The sequence below is a fragment of the Salmo trutta genome, chromosome 5 (genome assembly GCF_901001165.1).
Source record: "Salmo trutta chromosome 5, fSalTru1.1, whole genome shotgun sequence".
Taxonomy (NCBI): domain Eukaryota; kingdom Metazoa; phylum Chordata; class Actinopteri; order Salmoniformes; family Salmonidae; genus Salmo; species Salmo trutta.
Window position 1 is genome coordinate 51,959,991 of NC_042961.1, and position 22,231 is coordinate 51,982,221.

The 22,231-nt window shown below is 40.1% G+C and overlaps 1 protein-coding gene across 2 annotated transcripts; it reads left to right on the forward strand.

The window, feature by feature from the left end:
- The first annotated feature begins 2,013 nt into the window (after window positions 1-2,013).
- Window positions 2,014-5,492, forward strand: LOC115194446 (C-X-C motif chemokine 9). 2 transcript variants are annotated; one of them, XM_029754145.1, is made up of 5 exons: window positions 2,014-2,099; window positions 2,230-2,399; window positions 4,368-4,491; window positions 4,649-4,732; window positions 5,053-5,492. In XM_029754145.1, the coding sequence occupies exons 2-5, from the start codon at window positions 2,336-2,338 to the stop codon at window positions 5,117-5,119; spliced, it is 339 nt and encodes a 112-aa protein (XP_029610005.1). In that variant the 5' UTR covers window positions 2,014-2,099; window positions 2,230-2,335; the 3' UTR covers window positions 5,120-5,492. The 2 variants fall into 2 exon arrangements, with proteins under 2 accessions (XP_029610005.1, XP_029610004.1); XM_029754144.1 differs by lacking the exon at window positions 2,014-2,099 and having other exon boundaries at window positions 2,125-2,399.
- The last annotated feature ends 16,739 nt before the right edge of the window (window positions 5,493-22,231 follow it).

A 22,231-nucleotide genomic window follows, 5' to 3' on the forward strand; every position in this document is an offset into this window, starting at 1 on the left:
TTCAAGTGCAGTTGCAAAAACCATCAGGCCCTGTGATGAAACTGGCTCTCATGAGGAACGCCACCGGAAAGGAAGACCCAGAGCTACCTCTGCTGCAAATGATAAGTTCATTAGAGTTACCAGCCTCAGAAATTGCAGCCCAAATAACTGCTTCACAGAGTTCAAGTAACAGACACATCTCAACACCAACTGTTCAAAAGAGACTGTGTGAATCAGGCCTTCACGGTTGAATTGCTGCCACTGTGTCTTCCTATTGTCTCGGCCTTAGGCCTATTCAGTATCATCACAGTATCAAGGCATATGAACTAACAGCTTATAGAGCAAACAAAGCAATTATCACAGCACATAGGTTGTAATATGAATTTTTTTACCTGTCTTGGCTTCCACAGTGATTTTACCCATACAAAGGACATTGACTGAAGATATATTTTAAACAGTGCACATTCATTGTTAAGTAATTAGAGCCTATTGAGCATGGGCTGAAACCGACCGCATCCATAAAGGATCCCAACCTTTGTCACAGTTTTTATGAATTGGATGAAGATGAGAAGAAGCATGTGTTACCAAATGCCCTTTCAACTTGACTCAGATAAATTGCTCTTCAATCTTGTCCAAGGCAGGAGACCAATGATGTAAAGCTACTGAAGTGGACACAGAGTTGCAGTGAAGCTGGATAGACAGTTTAAAAACTGTTCAGAGTTTGGTTTGAATAAAGGACTGTGTTTCTCTTAACTATTGCTGGTTAGAGTTGGAGCAATCGTGATGGTGTGTCCATTAAAATACAAAGAGGAGGTTGAATTTAACAAGTGATAAAGGGCAAGTGTGAGAAATAAAGGAAACACTTACTTTAAGTGTCTTCAATGCACCGGGGCATAGATTCTACAAGTGTCAAGGAACAAGTGTTTGTTCTTAACTGACTAGCCTAGTTAAATAAAAGAAAATACATAAAAGAAAATCAGTTTGGCAACTCTGAGGACTTTCTGAAGCCAAAAAGTACAAGCACCTCATTCATGCTTGAAAGTAGTGGGTGGTTTAGTAACACTTCCAATAAAGACTAATAACCTATTTGTCGTTGGAAATAAGAAGTTACCAGCGCTATTCATAGATATCGCTTGAGTCACAGGGATGTCAAAGGTTGGATTTTAAACCAGGTCTTCCACAGAAGAAGCCAACGTCTTTGTAAGGGGGGGTGCGTAACTGGTGGCAGGGAAGTCAGACGCAGAAGAGCAGAACTAGGTAATAGCCGGATCAGTGTAGTCCAAAAACCAACAGCATTAAAATACAACAGAATATGGGTACAAAAACCCAACGCGCACAAGAAAACAAGTACACAAGCACTTACAACAAACAATCCCACACAAAGACATGGGGGGAACAGAGGGTTAAATACACTACAAATAATGAGGGAAATGGAAACCAGGTGTATAGGAAAACAAGACAAAACAAATGGAAAATGAAAAATGGACCGATGATGGCTAGAAGACCGGTAACGCCGACCGCCGAACGCCGCCCGAACAAGGAGAGGAAACGACTTTGGTGGAAGTCGTGACAGTCTTAGTTGTTAGCCCAATAGGAAATGTCTTATTAGGAATCACATCTGCTACAGTAACACAGAGAAATAATTTAAAGTGGCAATACTCTTCCCTTCATTGAACTGAATTGCTATTAAGTTAAAGGGACAGTCAGTGGATTGTCCTCACAAGGCCACACACACACACACACACACACACACACACACACACACACACACACACACACACACACACACACACACACATTAAAAACAAATATTAGTTTCCTGTGTTCTCCCTGTTTTTTCACAATTTGTTTTATTTGATTAAAAACAAATCATAGCATCCCGTCCTCTCAACTGTTTCATTTGTCCTGCCTAATGTGTGTGTGTGTGTGTGTGTGTGTGTGTGTGTGTGTGTGTGTGTGTGTGTGTGTGTGTGTGTGTGTGTGTGTGTGTGTGTGTTCCTGTGTGAGTCTGGGGGGTATGTAAGCTTTTTTGAAGCAGATTTTTGGTGAAATTCTCAGAAGAGGCCTGCTGTCTGGACATGTTTTACTTGGAAGGCTTATCTTGCTTTCTCTCTAATCTGGTAAGTGGTCTCTCGAGTCACTTTCACTGAGGCCTTATAAGATGTCTGTTGATGCAGCATGATGCAGCAAACAGACACTAAAGTTGGAGATGAGAAGTGCAACTCAGTAAAGACAAACCGTTGAACTCAGAAATTCACTGCAACTGAAGAAGAAGAAGACTGCAGCTGGGGCTTACTGGTATACCTTCTGATACAACATCCAGACTGCAACTACAGTCTACAGAGTCAAGATCATCATGAATACTGCAATGACTGTTATTGTTCTTCTGGTCTGCTCAGACGTCATCTACATGATACAAGGTAACTGGCTTAAAAATATTTCCGTATAACTTTTGATGACAATTAGTATTCTTTTAGTATTTTGTAGAAAATTAAACATATCTAACTATAGAATTGTGGACTATGGGTGTGAACTACACTACTGGTCAAAGTTTTAGAACAGCTACTAGCTACTCATTCTAGGTTTTTCTTTATTTGTACTATTTTCTACATTGTAGAATAATAGTGAAGACATAAAAACTATGAAATAACATACATGGAATCATGTAGTAACCAAAAAAGTGTTAAACAAATCAAAATGTATTTTATATTTGAGATTCTTCAAAGTAGCCACCCTTTGCCTTGATAACAGCTTTACACACTCTTGGCATTCTCTCAACCAGCTTCACCTGGAATGCTTTTCCAACTGTCTTGAAGGAGTTTCCACATATGCTGAGCACTTGTTGACTCCTTTTCCTTCACTCTGCGGTCCGACTCATCCCAAACCATCTCAATTTGGTTTAGGTCGGGGGATTGTGGAGGCAAGGTCATCTGATGCAACACTCCATCACTCTCCTTCTTGGTAAAATAGCCCTTACACAACATGGAAGGTCATTGTCCTGTTGAAAAACAAATTTAGTCACACTAATCCCAAACCAGATGGGATGGCATATCGCTGCAGAATGTTGTGGTAGCCATGCTGATTAAGAGTGCCTTGAATTCTACATAAATCACAGACAGTGTCACCAGGAAAGCACACCCACACCATAACACCTCCTCCTCCGTGCTTTACGATGGGAAATACACATGCGGAGATCATCCGTTCACCCATACTGAAGCCTCTCAAAGACACGGTGGTTGGATCTAAAAATCTCCAATTTGGACTCCAGACCAAAGGACAGATTTCCACCAGTCTAATGTCCATTGGTCATGTTTCTTGGCCCAAGCAAGTCTCTTCTTATTATTGGTGTCCTTTAGTAGTGTTTTCTTTGCAGCAATTCGACCATGAAGGCCTAATTCACACAGTCTCCTCTGAACAGTTGATGTTGAGATTTGTCTGTTACTTGAACTCTGTGAAGTATTTATTTGGGCTGCAATTTCTGAGGCTGGTAACTCGAATGAACTTATCCTCTGCAGCAGAGGTAACTCTGGGTCTTCCATTCCTGTGGCGGTCCTCATGAGAGCCAGTTTCATCATAGCGCTTGATGACTCTTGTGACTGCACCTGAAGAAACTTTCAACATTCTTGAAATGTTCCGTATTGACTGACCTTCATCTCTTAAAGTAATGATGGACTGTCATTTATCTTTGCTTCTTTGAGCTGTTCTTGCCAGACTTGGTCTTTTACCAAATAGGGCTATCTTCTGTATACACCCACCCTACCTTTTCACAACACAACTGATTGGCTCAAATGCATTAAGAAGGAAAATAATTCCACTAATTAAGTTTTAAAGCACACCTGTTAATTGAAATGCATTCCAGGTGAACACCTCATGAAGCTGGTTGAGAGACTGCCAAGAGTGTGCAATGCTGTCATCAATGCAAATGGGGACTATTTGAAGAATCTCAAATATAAATATATTTTGATTTGTTTAACACTTTTTTGGTTACTACGTGATTCCATATGTGTTTTTTCATAGTTTTACAATGTAGAAAATAGTAAAATAAAGAAAAACCCTTGAATGAGTAGGCGTTCTTAATCTTTTGACCAGTAGTGCATGTTATTAATTTCTTGCAATTTCTACTAAAACGTTAAGGCCGGGTTTCAATCTGTATAACATTGTCGATAAAGCGCCTTTAAAAGGCAATGTTATCTCGTTGGCTGAGATCAGTAAATGTTGTACAGTAAACGCTGCAGATGTCTGCTCATTTGGAAATGACCTTTAAATGTCATGATTGTTGTAACATGGTTTCAGATTGAATCCCCGCCTAAAACTGGTATAGGAAATTGTTGATGAATGTAGAGGTTGACTAAAGTGTTTTGTTTAACTTTCTCTTGAATTCTCTACAGGGGGAACTATACAAGATCCTCGGTGCCGCTGCCCTACAGTACATGCAGGTGGGGTGAATATCAGTTCAATCAGGAAACTGACCTATTACCCTCCTCGCTCACACTGCTCTAAGGAAGAAGTCATGTGAGTTACTGTACTATACAGTGCTGTACTGTAATGTACTCACAGAAAATTAAATGCACACTCTCCAAAATATATATTTAAATAATCAATTACATTTTATTAAACATCTCTCTCCCCCCACAATTTTTTTCTTTCTCACCCCCCCTCTATCAATCAGTGTCACGCTGAAAACCGGAGGTTTGCTCTGTCTCGACCCAAATGGGAGCTTTGCCAAAAAACTGATTAAAAGACAGACCAAAGTGTAAGTTTATGTATGTATTGTATTGCACAAGCTATGTTATAAAGTCAGAATTCTGTTATTCTTTATGAGATATTTCAGTGAATTTAGTTGTTCAATATTAGCAGTTCAATATTAGTCTTAGTATAAATAAAAAATATTTTGTACACTATATATATATATATATAAAAAACTCTGTTTACTGTCTCTATGTGTGCCGTTGGCTTAAGGAACATGGGCCATACATTTTCCCTGAATTAAATATGGTTTGAAGCTTAACAGAGTACAATATCTGTTCTGCCACGTAACTCAGAGGGTTAATCAGCAGACCTTCTCTCCTACAGAAATCAACAGCGTCAGAATCAACGTTCCATTGAGACTCTCTCCCCACATACCACCACTAGCACTTGATCACTCTATGTCTGACACTGGAAACTGTGCCACACTGCAACCCCTCTGCTGGCTTGCCTCTGAAGCCGGGTTGGCCCGGTCGAGCCTTGAATGGTAGACCGTAACCAGAACAAGTGGTGTTGGAGTGCCAGTAGGGGGCACTATTCCCTCTGGTCCAAAGAGACAGATCCTTTCCTGCATTGAAATTACCCACTGGCCTAATGGGTGGAATGTTATTCATATGTTTCATAATTTCATAATTGATAAATGTATATATTTTTTTGTTGTTGTCGAAAATCCGGTGTTTCTATGTGAAATAGTTTTGTTATATTTCAGTCTTCTGTGGGGTATATTGTTAGGTTCTAAATGAACCTAGTAAAACTCACTTGACGATTAGTAAATCTTAAACCAAGTTTATTCGCCCATTGGGTCAATACAGCTGCATCAGACAAAAGACATCTTCACACAAGCACTGATATTTAACCCTTTCTCCTATGCTGAGTCTCCTCCTACACATCTGAATAGCCAATACATCTCTGTTGCTAGACAGAACCTTAGTGATATCTATTCTTCCTCACTTCATCTGACCTGACCTCTGCCCCAAAATGCTTACTCCTCTTATCAGTGCTGCCACATGTGATCATTTTCCCTGCACTCAGCACATTCCAAGCTTAATTGCACCCACCGTATACCTTCCTCCTACAGATAACCATTCACTTCTGGTGTAGACCCTCCCTCGACCATAGCACTCAATATTTCAATAGGATACCAGATAATTAACCCTATTTCAAGTTTTAGGAGTCAGAACCCAGAATCCATCAATATAAGGTAAATATTTGGGTGCAAACTCAAAATGCAATACATTTCAACTCTATATCTGACATGGTACATGTGTCTTCTTTTTTAAGCCCATAATCATGTGTGTGAAGTGTATACTTTTGTTTAAAATGTGGATTTGTTTAAGACTACCAAGAAACAATCTGTGTCACTGTCACGTCCTGACCAATATTCAGGTATTATTTGTATTATATTTTGGTCAGGACGTGGCAGTGATATATTTGTTTTGTATTTTGGGGTTTTGTGTGTGGTGTAGTGGGGTGTTAGTTGTTGGTATAGGTTCTAGGTTTGTTTTTCTATGTATAGTTAATTGGGGTTGGACTCCCAATTGAAGGCAGGTGTGTTGAGTTGCCTTTGATTGGGAGTCCTATATAATAGGGTGTGTTTGTTTTTGTGTTTTGTGGGTAGTTGTATTTTGCACTGCGTTTATTTATGCCTGTAAAACTGTCACTAGTCTTATTTAGTTTTCTTGTTTTTCGTGGTCAACGTCCTTTAATAAATATGTTGTTGAACACGCAACCCGCTGCGTATTGGTCCACTTTCTCCGATGATGATTTCGCTATATCGTCTGACGACGAAGAAATCTGTGACAGTCACCCTGATTTAGCCCATTGAAGTAAAAAGTTTAAATCAAGGCGTCAGGACAGTGAATGGGGACACTGCCCTACGAAGAGTGCCATCCTTTTATATACATTTTATGAATGTTTATATCTACAGTATAGGAATAATATAATAGTATTGTTGATATAAAACCTGTCTTTGATGTATTTATTTTCAAAGGTATTTAATAAGTTTCTTGTCTGTATAAAAAAGGTGTTTTAAAAATAAATAAAACAAACAATAATAGGACATAGATTAGTTAGTTGATCAAATAATGGATGTACACATATCACACCTTGAGCACTGCACTATGATTGTATTCTTGGTCAAATGTAGTTTATTTAATACAACTTTTAATAAAACAGTAAACCTGTTTTGCCAAGTTTGTCTCCATTCCAGACCAGACCATAGCATCAGCTCTCATACCCTATATGCCGTGCTCTAATGTACCAGACTGCAACATGTCATATATACACTGAGTGTACAAAACATCAGGAATTCCTGCTCTTTCCATGACATAGACTGGCCAGGTGAATCCAGATGAAAGCTATGATCCCTTATTGTTGCCACCTGTAAAAATCCACTTCAATCAGTGTAGATGAAGGGGAGGAGACAGGTTAAAGGAGGATTCTTAAGCCTTTCGACAATTGAGACATGGATAGTGTAAGTGTGCCTTTCAGGGGGTAAACGGGCAAGACAAAATATGTAAGTGCCTTTGAACGGGGTATGGTAGTAGGTGCCAGGATCACTGGTTTGTGTCAAGAACTGCAACGCTGCTGGGTTTTAAATGGGCCAGCATCCCTGTGAAACGCTTTCGACACCTTGTAGTCCATGCCTCAACAAATTGAGGCTGTTCTGAGGGCCAACTCAATATTCTGAATGTATTCCTAATGTTTTTTACACTCTATGTATATATATATCTCTTGCTGGGGAAAACCAACAACCACAAGTCCACAACACAAGTCCATCACCACCCACAGTACAAAAGCGAGGCCATCCCTGAGCTATACAGACAAACAAACACAATCTGACTCAGTTAAAGTACATTACCCATCCTGACAACTGACCCTCATTTTCAAGCTTCCGGAAGTGTGATCCAAGTGGGACATAAAATAAATTAGTACACAAGAGTACATGTAATATCTGCATAAGTGCAATGTAATTACTAGGTTTTACACAGGATTTTGCTAGTTAAAATGAAGTGTATCTTGATGGGTAATTATAGTGTAATGATAGCCAGTGGTGGAAAAAGTACCCAATTGTCATACTTGAGTAAAAGTAAAGATACCTTCATAGAAAATGACTGAAGTAAAACTGAATGTCACCCAGTAAAATACTCCTTGTGTCACACTTGTGTGTAGGAACGAACCAAGGCGCAGCGTGAGTATCGTTCCACATCTTTTATTTGTTTGGAAAAAACACTAGGATGAATACACATGTGGATAGAGTCCATTCCATAATTTATAATTCCATAATTTACATAATTTACTAACGAAGCAACTGTGTTTAGTGAGTCCACCAGATCAGAGGCAGTAGGGATGACCAGGGATTTTCTCTTGACAATGTGTGAATTTGACCACTTTACTGTCCTGCTAAGCATTCGAAATGTAATGTGTACTTTTGGGTGTCAGGGAACATGTATGGAGTACAAAGTAAATAATTTTATTTAGAACTGTAGTCAAAAATATACAATACCAGTCAAAACCTTTGCCACACCTACTCATTCAAGGTTGTTATTTAATTTTTACTACTTTCTACATTGAAGAATAATAGTGAAGTCATCAAAACTATGAAATAACACGTCAAAATACATTTTATATTCGAGATTCTTCAAAGAAGCCACCCTTTACATTTCAATTAACAGGTGTGCCTTGTTAAAAGTTAATTTGTGGAATTTCTTTCCTTCTTAATGCGTTTGAGCCAATCAGTTGTGTTATGACAAGGTAGGGGTGGAATTCAGAAGATAGCCCTATTTGGTAAAATACCATATTATGGCAAGAACAGCTAAAATAAGCAAAGAGAAATGACAGTCCATCTGTACTTTAAGACATTGCGGTCAGTCAATACGGAACATTTCAATAACTTCGAAAGTTTCTTCAAGTGCAGTTGCAAAAACCATCAAGCGCTATGATGAAACTGGCTCTCATGAGGACCACCACAGGAATGGAAGACCCAGAGTTACCTCTGCTGCAGAGGATAAGTTCATTCGAGTTACCAGCCTCAGAAATTGCAGCCCAAATAAATGCTTCACAGAGTTCAAGTAACAGACACATCTCAACATCAACTGTTCAGAGGAGACTGTGTGAATCAGGCCTTCACGGTCAAATTACTGCCACTGTGTCTTCCTATTGTCTTGGCCTTAGGCCTATACATCACAGTGTCAAGGCATACAGTATGAACTAAGATATAGGGCAAACAATGCAATTATCACAACACATAGGCTGTAATTACCTGGCTTGGCTTCCACAATGATTTTACCCACGCACCGCTACTGATTATAGAAACGTAAAATATAGGATAAGGTTGTCAGGATAGGTAATGTACTGTTTAAGTACACAATCACTACAAATAAGTACCCCACAAGATACACTTCATTTTACCTAGCTAAATCCTGTGCAACAAGTAGTAACTACATTGTACTTAGCAAACATTTTTCATGACTCTCCTGGTCAAGGATCCAAGGCCTCAGATCAGCTTGGCAAATGGCTGATGATAGCAATATAAAGAACTATTTAACTATTTTTGTTAACATGGGAATGTGATTTTGGTTTTCTAATGAGATAATGTTTTTCATGTAATTTGCACATTAACTAAGCCACACCCCGAATGAGGTCAGAAGAGTGCTTAAAAGGACTCGTTAAGAATTAACATATTCAGACCAGCAGATGTGAAGCGTGAGCTAAACGTTACAAATGGTTGAAACTCTAAGTCCAAAAAATGTGTAGCTATGGCTACACGGCTGAAAATGGTTGGAACTTTGAATATCCACACGAGGTGAAGAAGATAAATATCAGACCTTAACATTGCCAGTCTGCAGCTGGGCATGTAAAAGTGGTCCTAGAACTTTGACTAAAGACACGAGGTGGGAAGGAAGAAAATCCCATCTCAGACAACCATTGGTGCATCTGAAGATCTGCTCTATTTGAACACTCCACTACAAGACGAAGTCAACTACAAAGAAGGACATTGTGACCTCTGGTGAACAACCAGAGTGTTACACCCATCGAGCCATTCCCCATAGAAGGATTTATTGTTTTCAACAGAGACGACGAACAAAGACATCGACGCGTAAATAAACTCAGCAAAAAAAGAAATGTCCTCTCACTGTCAACTCTGTTTATTTTCAGCAAACTTAACATGTGTAAATATTTGTATGAACATAACAAGATTCAACGACTGAGACATAAACTGAACAAGTTCCACAGACATGTGACTAACAGAAATTGAATAATGTGTCCCTGAACAAAGGGGGGGTGGTCAAAATCAAAAGTAACAGTCAGTATCTGGTGTGGCCACCAGCTGCATTAAGTACTGCAGTGCATCTCCTCCTCATGGACTGCACCAGATTTGCCAGTTCTTGCTGTGAGATGTTACTCCACTCTTCCACCAAGGCACCTGCAAGTTCCCGGACATTTCTGGGGGGAATGGCCCTAGCCCTCACCCTCCAATCCATCAGGTCCCAATGCTCAATGAGATTGAGATCTAGGCTGTTCGCTGGCCATGGCAGAACACTGATATTCCTGTCTTACAGGAAATCACGCACAGAATGAGCAGTATGGCTGGTGGCATTGTCATGCTGGAGGGTCATGTCAGGACGAGCCTGCAGGAAGGGTACCACATCAGGGAGTAGAATATCTTCCCTGTAACGCACACCACTGAGATTGCCTGCAATGACAACAAGCTCAGTCTGGTGATGATGTGACACACCGCCCCAGACCATGACACACCGCCCTCTCCACCTCCAAATCAATCCCGCTCCAGAGTACAGGCCTCGGTGTAACGCTTGTTAGAACCAAAACAAGGACCGCTTAAAAGTATGTGTTACCAAATGGCCTTTCAACTTGACTCAGATAAATGGCCCTTCAATCTTATCCAAGGCAGGAGACCAATGATGTAAAGCTACTGAAGTGGACACAGAGTTGCAGTGAAGCTGGATAGACAGTTTAAAAACTGTTCAGAGTTTGGCTTGAATAAAGGATTGTATTTCTCTTAACTATTGCTGTTGGAGCAATCGTGATAGTGTGTCTATTAAAATACAAAGAGGAGGTTGAATTTAACAAGTGATATAGGGCAAGTGTAAGGAATCTTCAACAAATAGCTACAGGTAACTGCCAAAATAAAGGAAACACCTACAAAAAGTGTCATAAAGTGTCTTCAATGTATCGTGGCATGGATTCTACAATTGTCAAGGAACAAATGTTTGTTCTTAACTGACTAGCCCAGTTAAATAAAAGAAAATAAGTCAAAGAAAATCAATTTGGCAACTCTGAGGACTTTCTTAAGCCAAAAAGTACAAGCGCCTCATCCATGCTTGAAAGTAGTGGGTGGTTTAGTAACGCTTCCAATAAAGAATAATAGCCTATTTGTCATTGGAAAAATGAAGAAGTTACCAGCGCTATTCATAGATATCGCTTAAGTCACAGTGATGTCAAAGGTTGGATTTGAACTCAGGTCTTCCACAGAAGAAGCAAACGTCTTAGTTGTTAGCCCAATAGAACATTCCTTATTAGGAATCACATCTGCTACTGTAACACAGAGAAGTAATTTAAAGTGGCAATACTCTTCCCTTCAATGAACTGAGTTGCTATTTATTAAGTCAAAGGGACAGTCAGTGGATTGTCCTCGGAAGACACACACGCACGCACACACACACACAGACACACACACACACACACATACACACACACACACACACAAACACACACACACGCACACAAACAGACAAATTACCCTCATTTTAGTTTGTTTTGGGAGGGTTTAGAAGTGTAGAACAGTGTTGCAACATATCTCCTCAGTCTGAAACTCAATGAAATTCAATGAGTCCTGAATGACCAATGTAGTCTGAGTAGTACCAGTCTGTTTGGCTCAAAAACCTTTATCATTCCTTTCCTTGCCACTATGTGTCATATGATAATCTTTGTAGTGTAATGTTGGCTAAACAGACTGGCATCCAGACTATGACCAATGACTCCGACTCCCTGGCACACTGCTACTGGACATGTGAGTGTGTGTGTGGTGTGAGTGTGTGTTTTTCTGAGGGGGGTGAAAGGTGAACATGTAAGCTCCTTTCAAGTAGTTCAGTGCAGTGACATGTGGTCATAAGTGCCTACCCTGTGAAAATGTATGTTCATTTCTCTACCATAAGCCGCCTCCAATGTTTTTTTGGAGAATTTGGCATTATGTCCAACTGCCCTCACATCTGCAGACAACCTGTATGGTGTCGTGTTGGTGAGCGGTTTGATGATGTCAACATTGTGAACAGAGTGCCCCATGGTGGCGGTGGAGTTATGGTATGGGCAGGCATAAGCTACGGACAACAAACACAATTGCATTTTATCGATGGCAATTTCAATGCCCAGATATACCGTGATGAGATCCTGAGGACCATTGTAAGACTCATTTTTTTAAGGTATAGTATATGTGAACATCAGATGTATATCTGTATTCCAAGTCATGTGAAATCCATAGATTAAGGCCTAACGAATTTATTTGAATTGACTGCATTTCTTATATGAACTTTAATCTTTGAATTTGTGATATGTTGTGTTTCTATTTTTGTTGAGTATATGTGGAACTATTACATGCCTTAGCTGAAAAAAATGAACAGTTAGCAAGCCATCTAGAGGCCGCCACCGTGCCTTTTTGCTCATGGCCTATGAAGGAATTTTCAATTAAACCGCTCTTCAATGTTCTGCAGAAGATGTGATGGATATTGGTTTCTGCTGTACCTGTATCAGCGATAGAATGAAATTACCGGAACAGCAGTGACAAGACTTGGATAGTTTCTATGAGCGATTTGATCAGAAATACAATGAACTGGGCCTGGCAGAACACAAAACTCGTAGTAAACAGACGATCAGAGTAGAGAGGGGGAGAATCTATTACAACATACTGGACAATATCAATGTTCACACGAGAGCCAGGTTTCACCACTTTGGTGAACTTCATTTCCTTGGCTTAATGGACTGCAAAAAAATGAAACAATGTCACAGAAGTGCAACACCAGCAAATGAGAGCCTTTCAAAATATGCCATGTACTTAAGGCTGATCTTGTCGGATTGTAGAGTTAACAAATGGTACAACACAAATCACCTGGACAGCTCCTCATCTTTTGGTTCCAGCATGACCTGACACAGACTGTCCCTGAGGCAGGACATGGTTCAATAGAAAGTGCCTTCCCATCCTCAGACCTCAACGCACATCCCTGGTTCAGTGTCCATAAAGGACGGAAGGTAGCTGTCTCATAAAAATGTGATTCTGACAATGAAAAGTGGTACGTTTTTTGTGAAATTCTCTGGTAGAGAAGGGCTTCTGTTCAGTCTTGCATTATGTGGGAGAGGAGGGGAGGGGATGGGACATCAGTGAGTGAACACACATTTTCCCAGAAGCAAGATTTGGCGTGCTTCCCGTCCACTCTGGAATGTGGTCTCTTGAGTCACTTTCACTGAGCTCAGACCATATAAGATATCTCTTACCATGATGCAGCAGAAAGAATCTAAACTGGAGATAAGAAGAACAACTCAGCAAAGAAAAACTGTTGAACTCAGAAATTCACTGCAACTGAAGAAGAAGAAGAAAACTGCAGCTGGCTTACTGGTATACTTTCTGATACAACAGCCACACTGCAACTACAGTCTAAAGAGTCAAGATCATCATGAATACTGCAATGACTGTTATTGTTCTTCTGGTCTGCTCAGACATGATCTGCATGATACAAGGTAACTGGCTTAAAAATATTTCTGTATAACTTTTGATGACAATTAGTATTATGTTTTAGTATTTAGTATAACTTTTAACTTGTACTGAGTGTACAAAACATTAAGGACACGTGGCAAGCTTTGGAGTCAAAATAGGTCAGAATCCCTGTGGAACACTTTCGATACCATGCCCTGACAAATTGAGGCTGTTCTGAGGGAAAAAAAGGGGTGGGTGCAATTCAATATTAGGAACGTGTCCTTAATGTTTTGTACACTCAGTGTATATCTAACAATATAATTGTGGACTATGGGTGTGAACTATGTTATTCATTTCTTGCAATTTACAATAAAACTTTAAGTCCGGGATTTAATCCGTATAACATTGTCGATAATGCGCTTTTAAAGGCAATGTTATCTCGTTGGCTGAGATCATATTTATGATACAATAAAAGCTAAATTGGAAATTACCTTTGAATGTCAAGCTCGCTGTAACATGATTTCAGATTGAATCCCGCCTAAAACCAGATTAGGAAATTGTTGATGAACGTAGAGTTTTCTTTGACTTTCTATTTTTTCTCTACAGGGAGAGGTATACATTATCCTCGGTGCCGCTGCCCTACAGTACATGCAGGTGGTGTGAATATCAGTTTAATCAGGAAACTGACCTATTTCCCTCCTCGCTCACACTGCTCTAAGGAAGAAGTCATGTGAGTTTTTATACCATACTGTGCTGTGCCGTACTGTACTGTAATGTAATAAAATTAGATGCACGCTCTCCAAAATATATTTCAATTATTAATTAAATTTAATTAAACATCTCCCTCCCACCCACTCTTTTTCTTTTCCACCCCCCCACCATTTCTCTCTCTCTCTCTCTCTCTCTCTCTCTCTCTGTCTCGCTATCAGTGTCACACTGAAAACCAGAGGTGCACTCTGTCTCGACCCAAGTGGGAATTTTGCCAAAACACTGATTGAAAGACAAATCAAAGTGTGAGTTTATGGATGTTTTATTGCACAGGCTATTTTATGAAGTCAGAATGTTGTTATAATTTCAATTATTTTAGCAAATTTAGTTGTTTGAATGAACTATTAATGTTTAAATATATATACACAACCATTCAAATGTTTGGGGTCACTTACAAATATCATTGTTTTTGAAAGAAAAGTACGAAGGCCAGCATCCCGGAGTTGCCTCTTCATTGTTGACGTTGAGACTGGTGTTTTGCGGGTACTATTTAATGAAGGTGCCAGGACTTGTGAGGTTTCTCAAACTAGACTCTTTAATGTACTTGTCCTCTTGCTCAGTTGTGCACCGGGGCCTCCCACTCCTCTTTCTATTACTGGTTATAGCCAGTGTGCGCTGTTCTGTGAAGGGACAAGTAGACAATGTTGTACGAGATCTTCAGTTTCTTGGTAAATTCTCGCATGGAATAGCCTTAATTTCCAAGAACAAGAATAGACTAACGAGTTTCAGAAGAAAGTACTTTGTTTCTGTCCATTTTGAGCCTGTAATCGAACCCAGAAATGCTGATGCTCCAGATACTCAACTAGTCTAAAGAAGGCCAGTTGTATTGCTTTTTTAATCAGAAAAATGTTTTTCTGCTGTGCTAACATAATTGCAAAAGAGTGTTCTAATGATCAATACATTTTTAAAATGATAAATGTGGATTAGCTAACACAGCGTGCTATTGGAGTGATGGTTGCTGATAATGGGCCTCTGTACGCCTATGTAGATATTCCATTCAAAATCATCAGTTTCCAGCTACAATAGTCATTTACAACATTAACGATGTCTACGCTGTATTGTCTACACTGTGCTTTTCTTTCAAAAACATTGAATTTCCAAGTGACCACAAACTTATATTGGGCTCCTGAGTGGAGCAGCGGTCTAAGGCACTGCATCTCAGTGCTAGAAGCATCACTACAGACACCCTGGTTCGATTCCAGGCTGTATAACAACCGGCCGTGTTTGGGAGTCCCAATGGGCGGCGCATAATTGGCCCAGAGTCGTCCGGGTTTGGCCAGTGTAAGCCGTCATTGTAAATAAGAATTTGTTCTTAACTGACTTGCCAAGTTAAATAATGTCATCTATGTGTGCCATATAGATCATGGGCCATTACAGGTACACTTGAGTATATGAGGGATACAAAGAATATTGAAAGCAGGTGCTTCCACACAGGTGTGGTTCCTAAGCAATTAACATCCCGTCATGCATAAAAATGCTGGGAAGTTCCAGTTATTTTGGCTACCATGGTTATTCACCCATAGGATGACAATGCCTCCATCCACAGGGCACGACTGGTCACTGAATGGTTTGATGAGCATGAAAATGATGTAAACCATATGCCATGGCCATCTCAGTCACTAGAGCTCAACCCAATTGAACACTTATGGGAGATTCTGGAGCGGCGCCTGAGACAGTGTCCACCACCATCAACAAAACACCAAATGATGGAATTTCTCGTGTAATAATGATGTCGCATCCCTCCAGACATGTGTTGAAGCTAATCTGGCTCGTGGTGGCCCAACGCCCCATTAAGAGAAAATAATATTGTTGTTTCCTTTATTTTGTCAGTTAACTGTATTTTCCTCTAAATATATATGGTTTGAAGCTTAACAGGGTAGGGTACAGTATTGATTCTTCCATAAATATATTCTCCAATGAAGCTTAACAGAGTACACTATCTATTCTGACAAAAATGTACTCTTCCATAAAGCTTAACAGAGTACAGGATCAATTCGGCCGTAAATATAGTCTGCCATAAAGCTTATGTATTCTAACATGTATCTCAGAGGGTTAATCAGCAGACCTTCTCTCCTACAGAAATCAACAGCGTCAGAATCAAGATTCCATTGAGACTCTCCCCACATACCACCACTAGCACTTGATCACTTTGTCTGGCACCGGAAGCTGTGCCACCCTGCAAGCCCTCTGCCTGCTGGCCTCTGAAGTGGGGTTGGCCCCGGTCGAGCCTTGGATGGTGGACAACAACCAGAACAAGTGGTGTTGGAGCGCCAATAAGGGGCACTGTTCCCTCTGGTCCAAAGAGACTTCAATCCATGAGTCAGGACAGTGATAGGGACACTGTCCTACAAAGGGTGGTGTCCTTTTAATATGTTTATTATTATTTATTTGTATGTATTTCTATGTTTTATGTATACAGTATAGACATTAAGGAAGAACATAATAGTATTGTTGATCTAAAACCTGTCTTTGATATATTTATTGTCATGTATTTAATTTTTTCAAATAAAACAAACGATAATAAGACATAGATGACTTGTTTTCTCAACAATTAGTTGTGTGTGTACTTAATCAAATAATGGATACACACATCACACCTTGAGCACTGCACTAGAATTGTACTGTTGGTCAAAATGTCATTCAACTTTTAATGAAACAGTCAACCTGTTCTGCCAAGTCAGTCTCTATGCTAGACCAGACCACAGCATCAACTCTCATACCCTATACGACAAGCTCAACCAGACTGGACCATATCATATATACACTGAGTGTACAAAATATCAGGAATTCCTGCTCTTTCCATCATATGGTAGTAAGTGCCAGGCGCACCGGTTTGTGTCAAGAACTGCAATTCTGCTGGGTTTTACATGGGCCAGCACCCCTGTGGAACGCTAGTGTAGATATATATTGCTGGGGAAAACCTACAATCACAAGTCCATCGCCACCCACAGTACAACAGTGAAGCCAACACTGAGCTATAAAGACAAACATAAACAATCTGACTCAGTTAGATTAATGTGCCAGAGGATGTCTGACTGAAGAGACTGTAGAGTTGTTGACATGGTCACACTGCTTCAAGCAACACACACCAGCCCTATTGGTTAAACCAACATAATCACACAACAAACGTTCACATTGTTCGAAAAAATCTCAGCCAGAGAATTAAAAAAACTGCACATTTTCCCTGAAACCTGGTCCCTCCCAGAATTGGTCCTCCAACTTCACTCAGAGAAATGGCCCTTCAATCTTGACTCAGAGAAGGCCGGTGACTCTTCCTTTCAAGTGGTCCTTATTGTAGTGTAATTGCATGTGTAATTATACTGTAATGAGTATTGTAGTTAACTATAACAACTTACAATGTAATAACAAGATGTACCTGCTAGTAATTGCGGTCTGTAATTACAGAAGTGTAACAACAAATGCTTGTTACCATACTTGTTACAAATGGGCAAGTTTGAGATTCTTCAAAGTAGCCACCCTTTGCCTAGATGACAGCTTTGCACACTCTTGGCATTCTCTCAACCAGCTTCATGAGGTAGTCACCTGGAATGCATTTCAATTAACTGGTGTGTCTTGTTAAAAGTTAATTTGTGGGATTTCTTTCCATCTTAATACGTTTGAGCTAATCAGTTGTGTTGTGACAAGGTGGGGGTATCAGGTTTGAAGGTAAGACCCAGATGCAGACTGTGTCAGAGTAACAATGTTTATTACAGCAACAGGGCAGGCAAACGACAGGTCAAGGCAGGCAGATGTCAGTAATCCAGAGGTGGGGCAAAGGTACAGCACGGCAGGCAGGCTCAGGGTCAGGGTCAGGAAGAGTGGTCAGGCAGGCGAGCTCAGAGACAGGACAGGCAAAGGTCAAAACCAGGAGGGTGAGAAAAAGAGAGACTGGGGAAAAGCAGGAGCTGAGACACAAACGCTAGTTGACTTCACAAACAAGACGAACTGGCAACAGACAAACAGAGAACACCGGTATAAATACACAGGGGATAATGGGGAAGGTGGGTGACACCTAGAGAGGGTGCAAATTATAAGTTCATTAGAGTTACCAGCCTCAGACATTGCAACCCAAATAAATGCTTCACAGAGTTCAAGTAACAGACACATCTCAACATCAGCTGTTTTGAGGAGACTGCGTGAATTAGGCCTTCACGGTCTAATTGCTGCCACTGTATCTTCCTATTGTCTCGGCCTTAGGCCTATAAAGTATCATTGCAGTGTCAAGGCATATGAACTAACAGCTTATAGAGCAAACAACGCAATTATCACAACACATAGGTTGTAATATGGCTTTTTTTAACTGGCTTGTCTTCCACAGTGATTTTACCCACGCACTGCTACACTTTTAGAAAGGTAAAATATAGGATAAGGTTGTCAGGATGGGTAATGTACTGAATAAGTACACAATCATTACAAATAAGTACCCTGCAATAAACACTTCATTTTATAGCTAAATCCTGTGCAACTCAAACAATTTAACCCATATGGTATGCTTTATTTTGGGGATAAGTGATAGCAACAACATTGACTGGAGATATATTTTAAACAGTGCACATTCATGAGTAATTAATTAGAGCCTATTGTGCATAGGCTGTAATCTCTCAGACACCCAGCGCATCCACAAAGGATCCCAACCTTTGTCACAGTTTTTAATTAATTGGATGAAGCCGAGAAGAAGCAAAACAATAAATTGGTGAATTTAGTGGTAATTTAGTTGTTACGAGAATTTGTTGTCACAATAATTTGTTGTTACACTTCTTTAGTGACAGCAATTACTACATTACATTTTGTTATTACACTGTAACTATGAGTTGTTACAGTTAACCACAATACTTGTTACAGCGTAATTACACATGTTACTACACTGTAACAAGGACCCCTTTAAAATAAGTGATACCAAATGGCCCTTCAACTTGACTCAGATAAATGGCCCTTAAACCTTGTCCAGGACAGGAGACCATTTACATTTTTAGTCATTTAGCAGACGCTCTTATCCAGAGCAACTTACAGTAGTGAATGCATACATTTCATACAATTTCATACATTTTTTTTTTTTTTCCCTGTGCTGGCCCCCCCGTGGGAATTGAACCCACAACCCTGGTGTTGCAAACACCATGCTCTACCAACTGAGCTACAGGGAAGGCAATGATGTAAAGCTACTGAAGTGGTCACAGAGTTGCAGTGAAGCTGGATAGACAGTTTAAAAACTGTTCAGAGTTTGGCTTGAATAAATTACTGTATTTCTCTTAACTATTGCTGGTTAGAGTTGGAGCTATCGTGATGGTGTGTCCATTAAAATACAAAGAGGTTGAATTTAACATGTGATAAAGGGCAAGTGTGAGGAGTTTCCTACAGATAGCTACAAGTAACTGCTAAAATAAATGCATGGTATATTCAAATGCCAGGCATGTTACTAATCATGTCATTGCTTCATTGGATGGACATACTATAGACCAAGTCAAAGTGTTCAAATATTTGGGAGTGCGGGCTGGTGACAAGAGGGGCTTCACTATTCATGTGGATAACTTGAATGAAGCTCAAGCTGAGAATAGGTTTTTATTATCGGCATAAGGCTTGTTTTTCTCTGGAGGTTAGGAAGGAGCTGGTACGATTTACATTACCGGCGATTACAGATTTTAGTGACGTTATATATATGCAGGCCTCAACCACTACACTGAGTGTACTTGACTCAGTGTATCATGTGGCCCTCAGGTTCATTAACTATCAAAAACATCTAACACATCATTGTGATCTCTACAGAGCCGTTGGCTGGTCGTCATTGACCTTGCGTAGGATTAAACACTGGAACATACTGATTTAAAAGCCATCAGGGGTAAAATGCCACTTTATTCTTTTTTACTCAGGCCAGTAAATAAATATAAATTACGGTCCCATTCTCATTTGCTTTAACAGTACCAAGAATTAGAACAGGTCATGGTAGAAATAGTTTTAGTTACTCAGCTTCATGGTCCTGGGATTCTCTCCTGAACATTTTAAAATGTGATGAAGTAGTCACGTTGGTGGAGTTTAAACACTTGATCGATGTAAATATCATAGAAGACTGTAATTGTCTTTAGGACAGGTTTTTTTAGTTATGATATTCATGGTTTTTTTACGTAATATATAATTGTTGTACTGTATGTGTGTGTATAGTTTTGTTTAATGTTGTGCTAGTGTATGTAAGTTGTTTTGTCTGACCCCCTGCTGCTGTTGGACCAGGTCTCCCTTGAAAAATAGATTTTATCTCAATGAGAAAAACCTGTATAAATAAAGGTTAAATAAATAAAACAAATTAAAAAGGAAGCACCAACATAAAGTGTTATGAAGTGTCTTCAATGCATCGGGGCATAGATTCTACAAGTGTCAAGGAACAAGTGTGTTTCCCTGCACACAAACACACACAAACAAACGCACACACACTTCCTTAACGTAACAGCTTTATCAGTTTGGCAGCTCTGAGGACATGGTAAGCCATCAAGTACAAGCACCCCAACCATGCTTGAAAGTAGTGGGTGGTTTAGTAATGCTTCCAATGAAAGACGAATAACCCATTTGTCCTTGGAAACAAGAAATATCAGTGTTATCCATAGATATTGTTTGAGTCACAGAGATGTCACTGGTGGGATTTGAACTCAGGTCTCCCACAGAAGAAGCTAACATCTTTGTTGTTAGCCCAATAGGAAATTCCTTATTATGAATCACATCTGCTACAGTAACACAGATAAATAATTTTAAGTGGCAATACTCTTCTCTTCATTGAACTGAGTTGCTATTTATTGAGTCACAGGGACAGTCAGTGGATTTTCCTCGCAAGGCCACCACACACACACAGACAGACAAATTACCTTATTTTAGTTTGTTGGGGAGTGTTTAAACAAACCATGATTTAATAATGCCAGGGCTTTTCTTTCCTACATGGTGGAATGTGGATATTTAAATCATAGCATCCTTTGTGCAGCTGATTCATAAGTGTTTAGAAGTAGAGAATAGTGTTGCAACATATCTCCTCCCTCTGAAACTCACTGAAATTCTATTACTCCAGAATTGTTTATTTAACCTTTATTTAACTACGTCACGCCCTGATCTGTTTCACCTGTCTTGGTGATTGTCTCCACCCACCTCCAGGTGTCTCGTGTTTTTCCCCGTTAGTCCCCGGTGTATTTATCCCAGTGTTTCCTGTCTCTCTGTGCCAGTTCGTCTTTTTTGGCAAGCAACCAGCTCCTATTTCTCCCAGTCTGTTTTTTCCCTAGCCCCCCTGGTTTTGACCGTTGCCTGTCCTGACGCCGAATCTGCCTGCCTGACCACTCTGCCTGTTCTGACCTCAAGCCTGCCTATCGCCTGGTACTGTTTGAACTCTCGCCTGTCCCCGACCTGCCTTTTGCCTACCCCTTTTGGTATAATAAATATCGGAGCTCAACCATCTGCCTCCTGTGTCTGCATTTGGGTCTCGCCTTGTGCCCTTATGAACTAGGCAAGTCAGTTAACCTGTTGGGGTTAGGGGGCAGTATTTGCACGGCCGGATAAAAAACGTACCCGATTTAATCTGGTTACTACTCCTGCCCAGAAAGACTTTGGCCATGTTGCAAATGTTTGTAGAAGGATAGTGTACACTGAAGATCGGTGTATAGTGTGTTGCAACTATTGTGGGGATCATGAATTCATGGAGTGCCCTATAAGTGTGAAAGAGGTGGAAGTGACAAAAGTCAGGGCGGTACATCGGATATCTTATGCGGAGGAGATTAACCTGTTTGGGATAGGGGGCAGTATTTTCACGGCCGGATAAAAAACGTACCCGATTTAATCTGGTTACTACTCCTGCCCAGAAACTAGAATATGCATATAATTAGTAGATTTGGATAGAAAACACTCTAACGTTTCTAAAACTGTTTGAATGGTGTCTGTGAGTATAACAGAACTCATATGGCAGGCCAAAACCTGAGAAGATTCCATACAGGAAGTGCCCTGTCTGACAATTTGTTGTCCTTCTGTTGCATCTCTATCGAAAATACAGCATCTGTGCTGTAACGTGACACT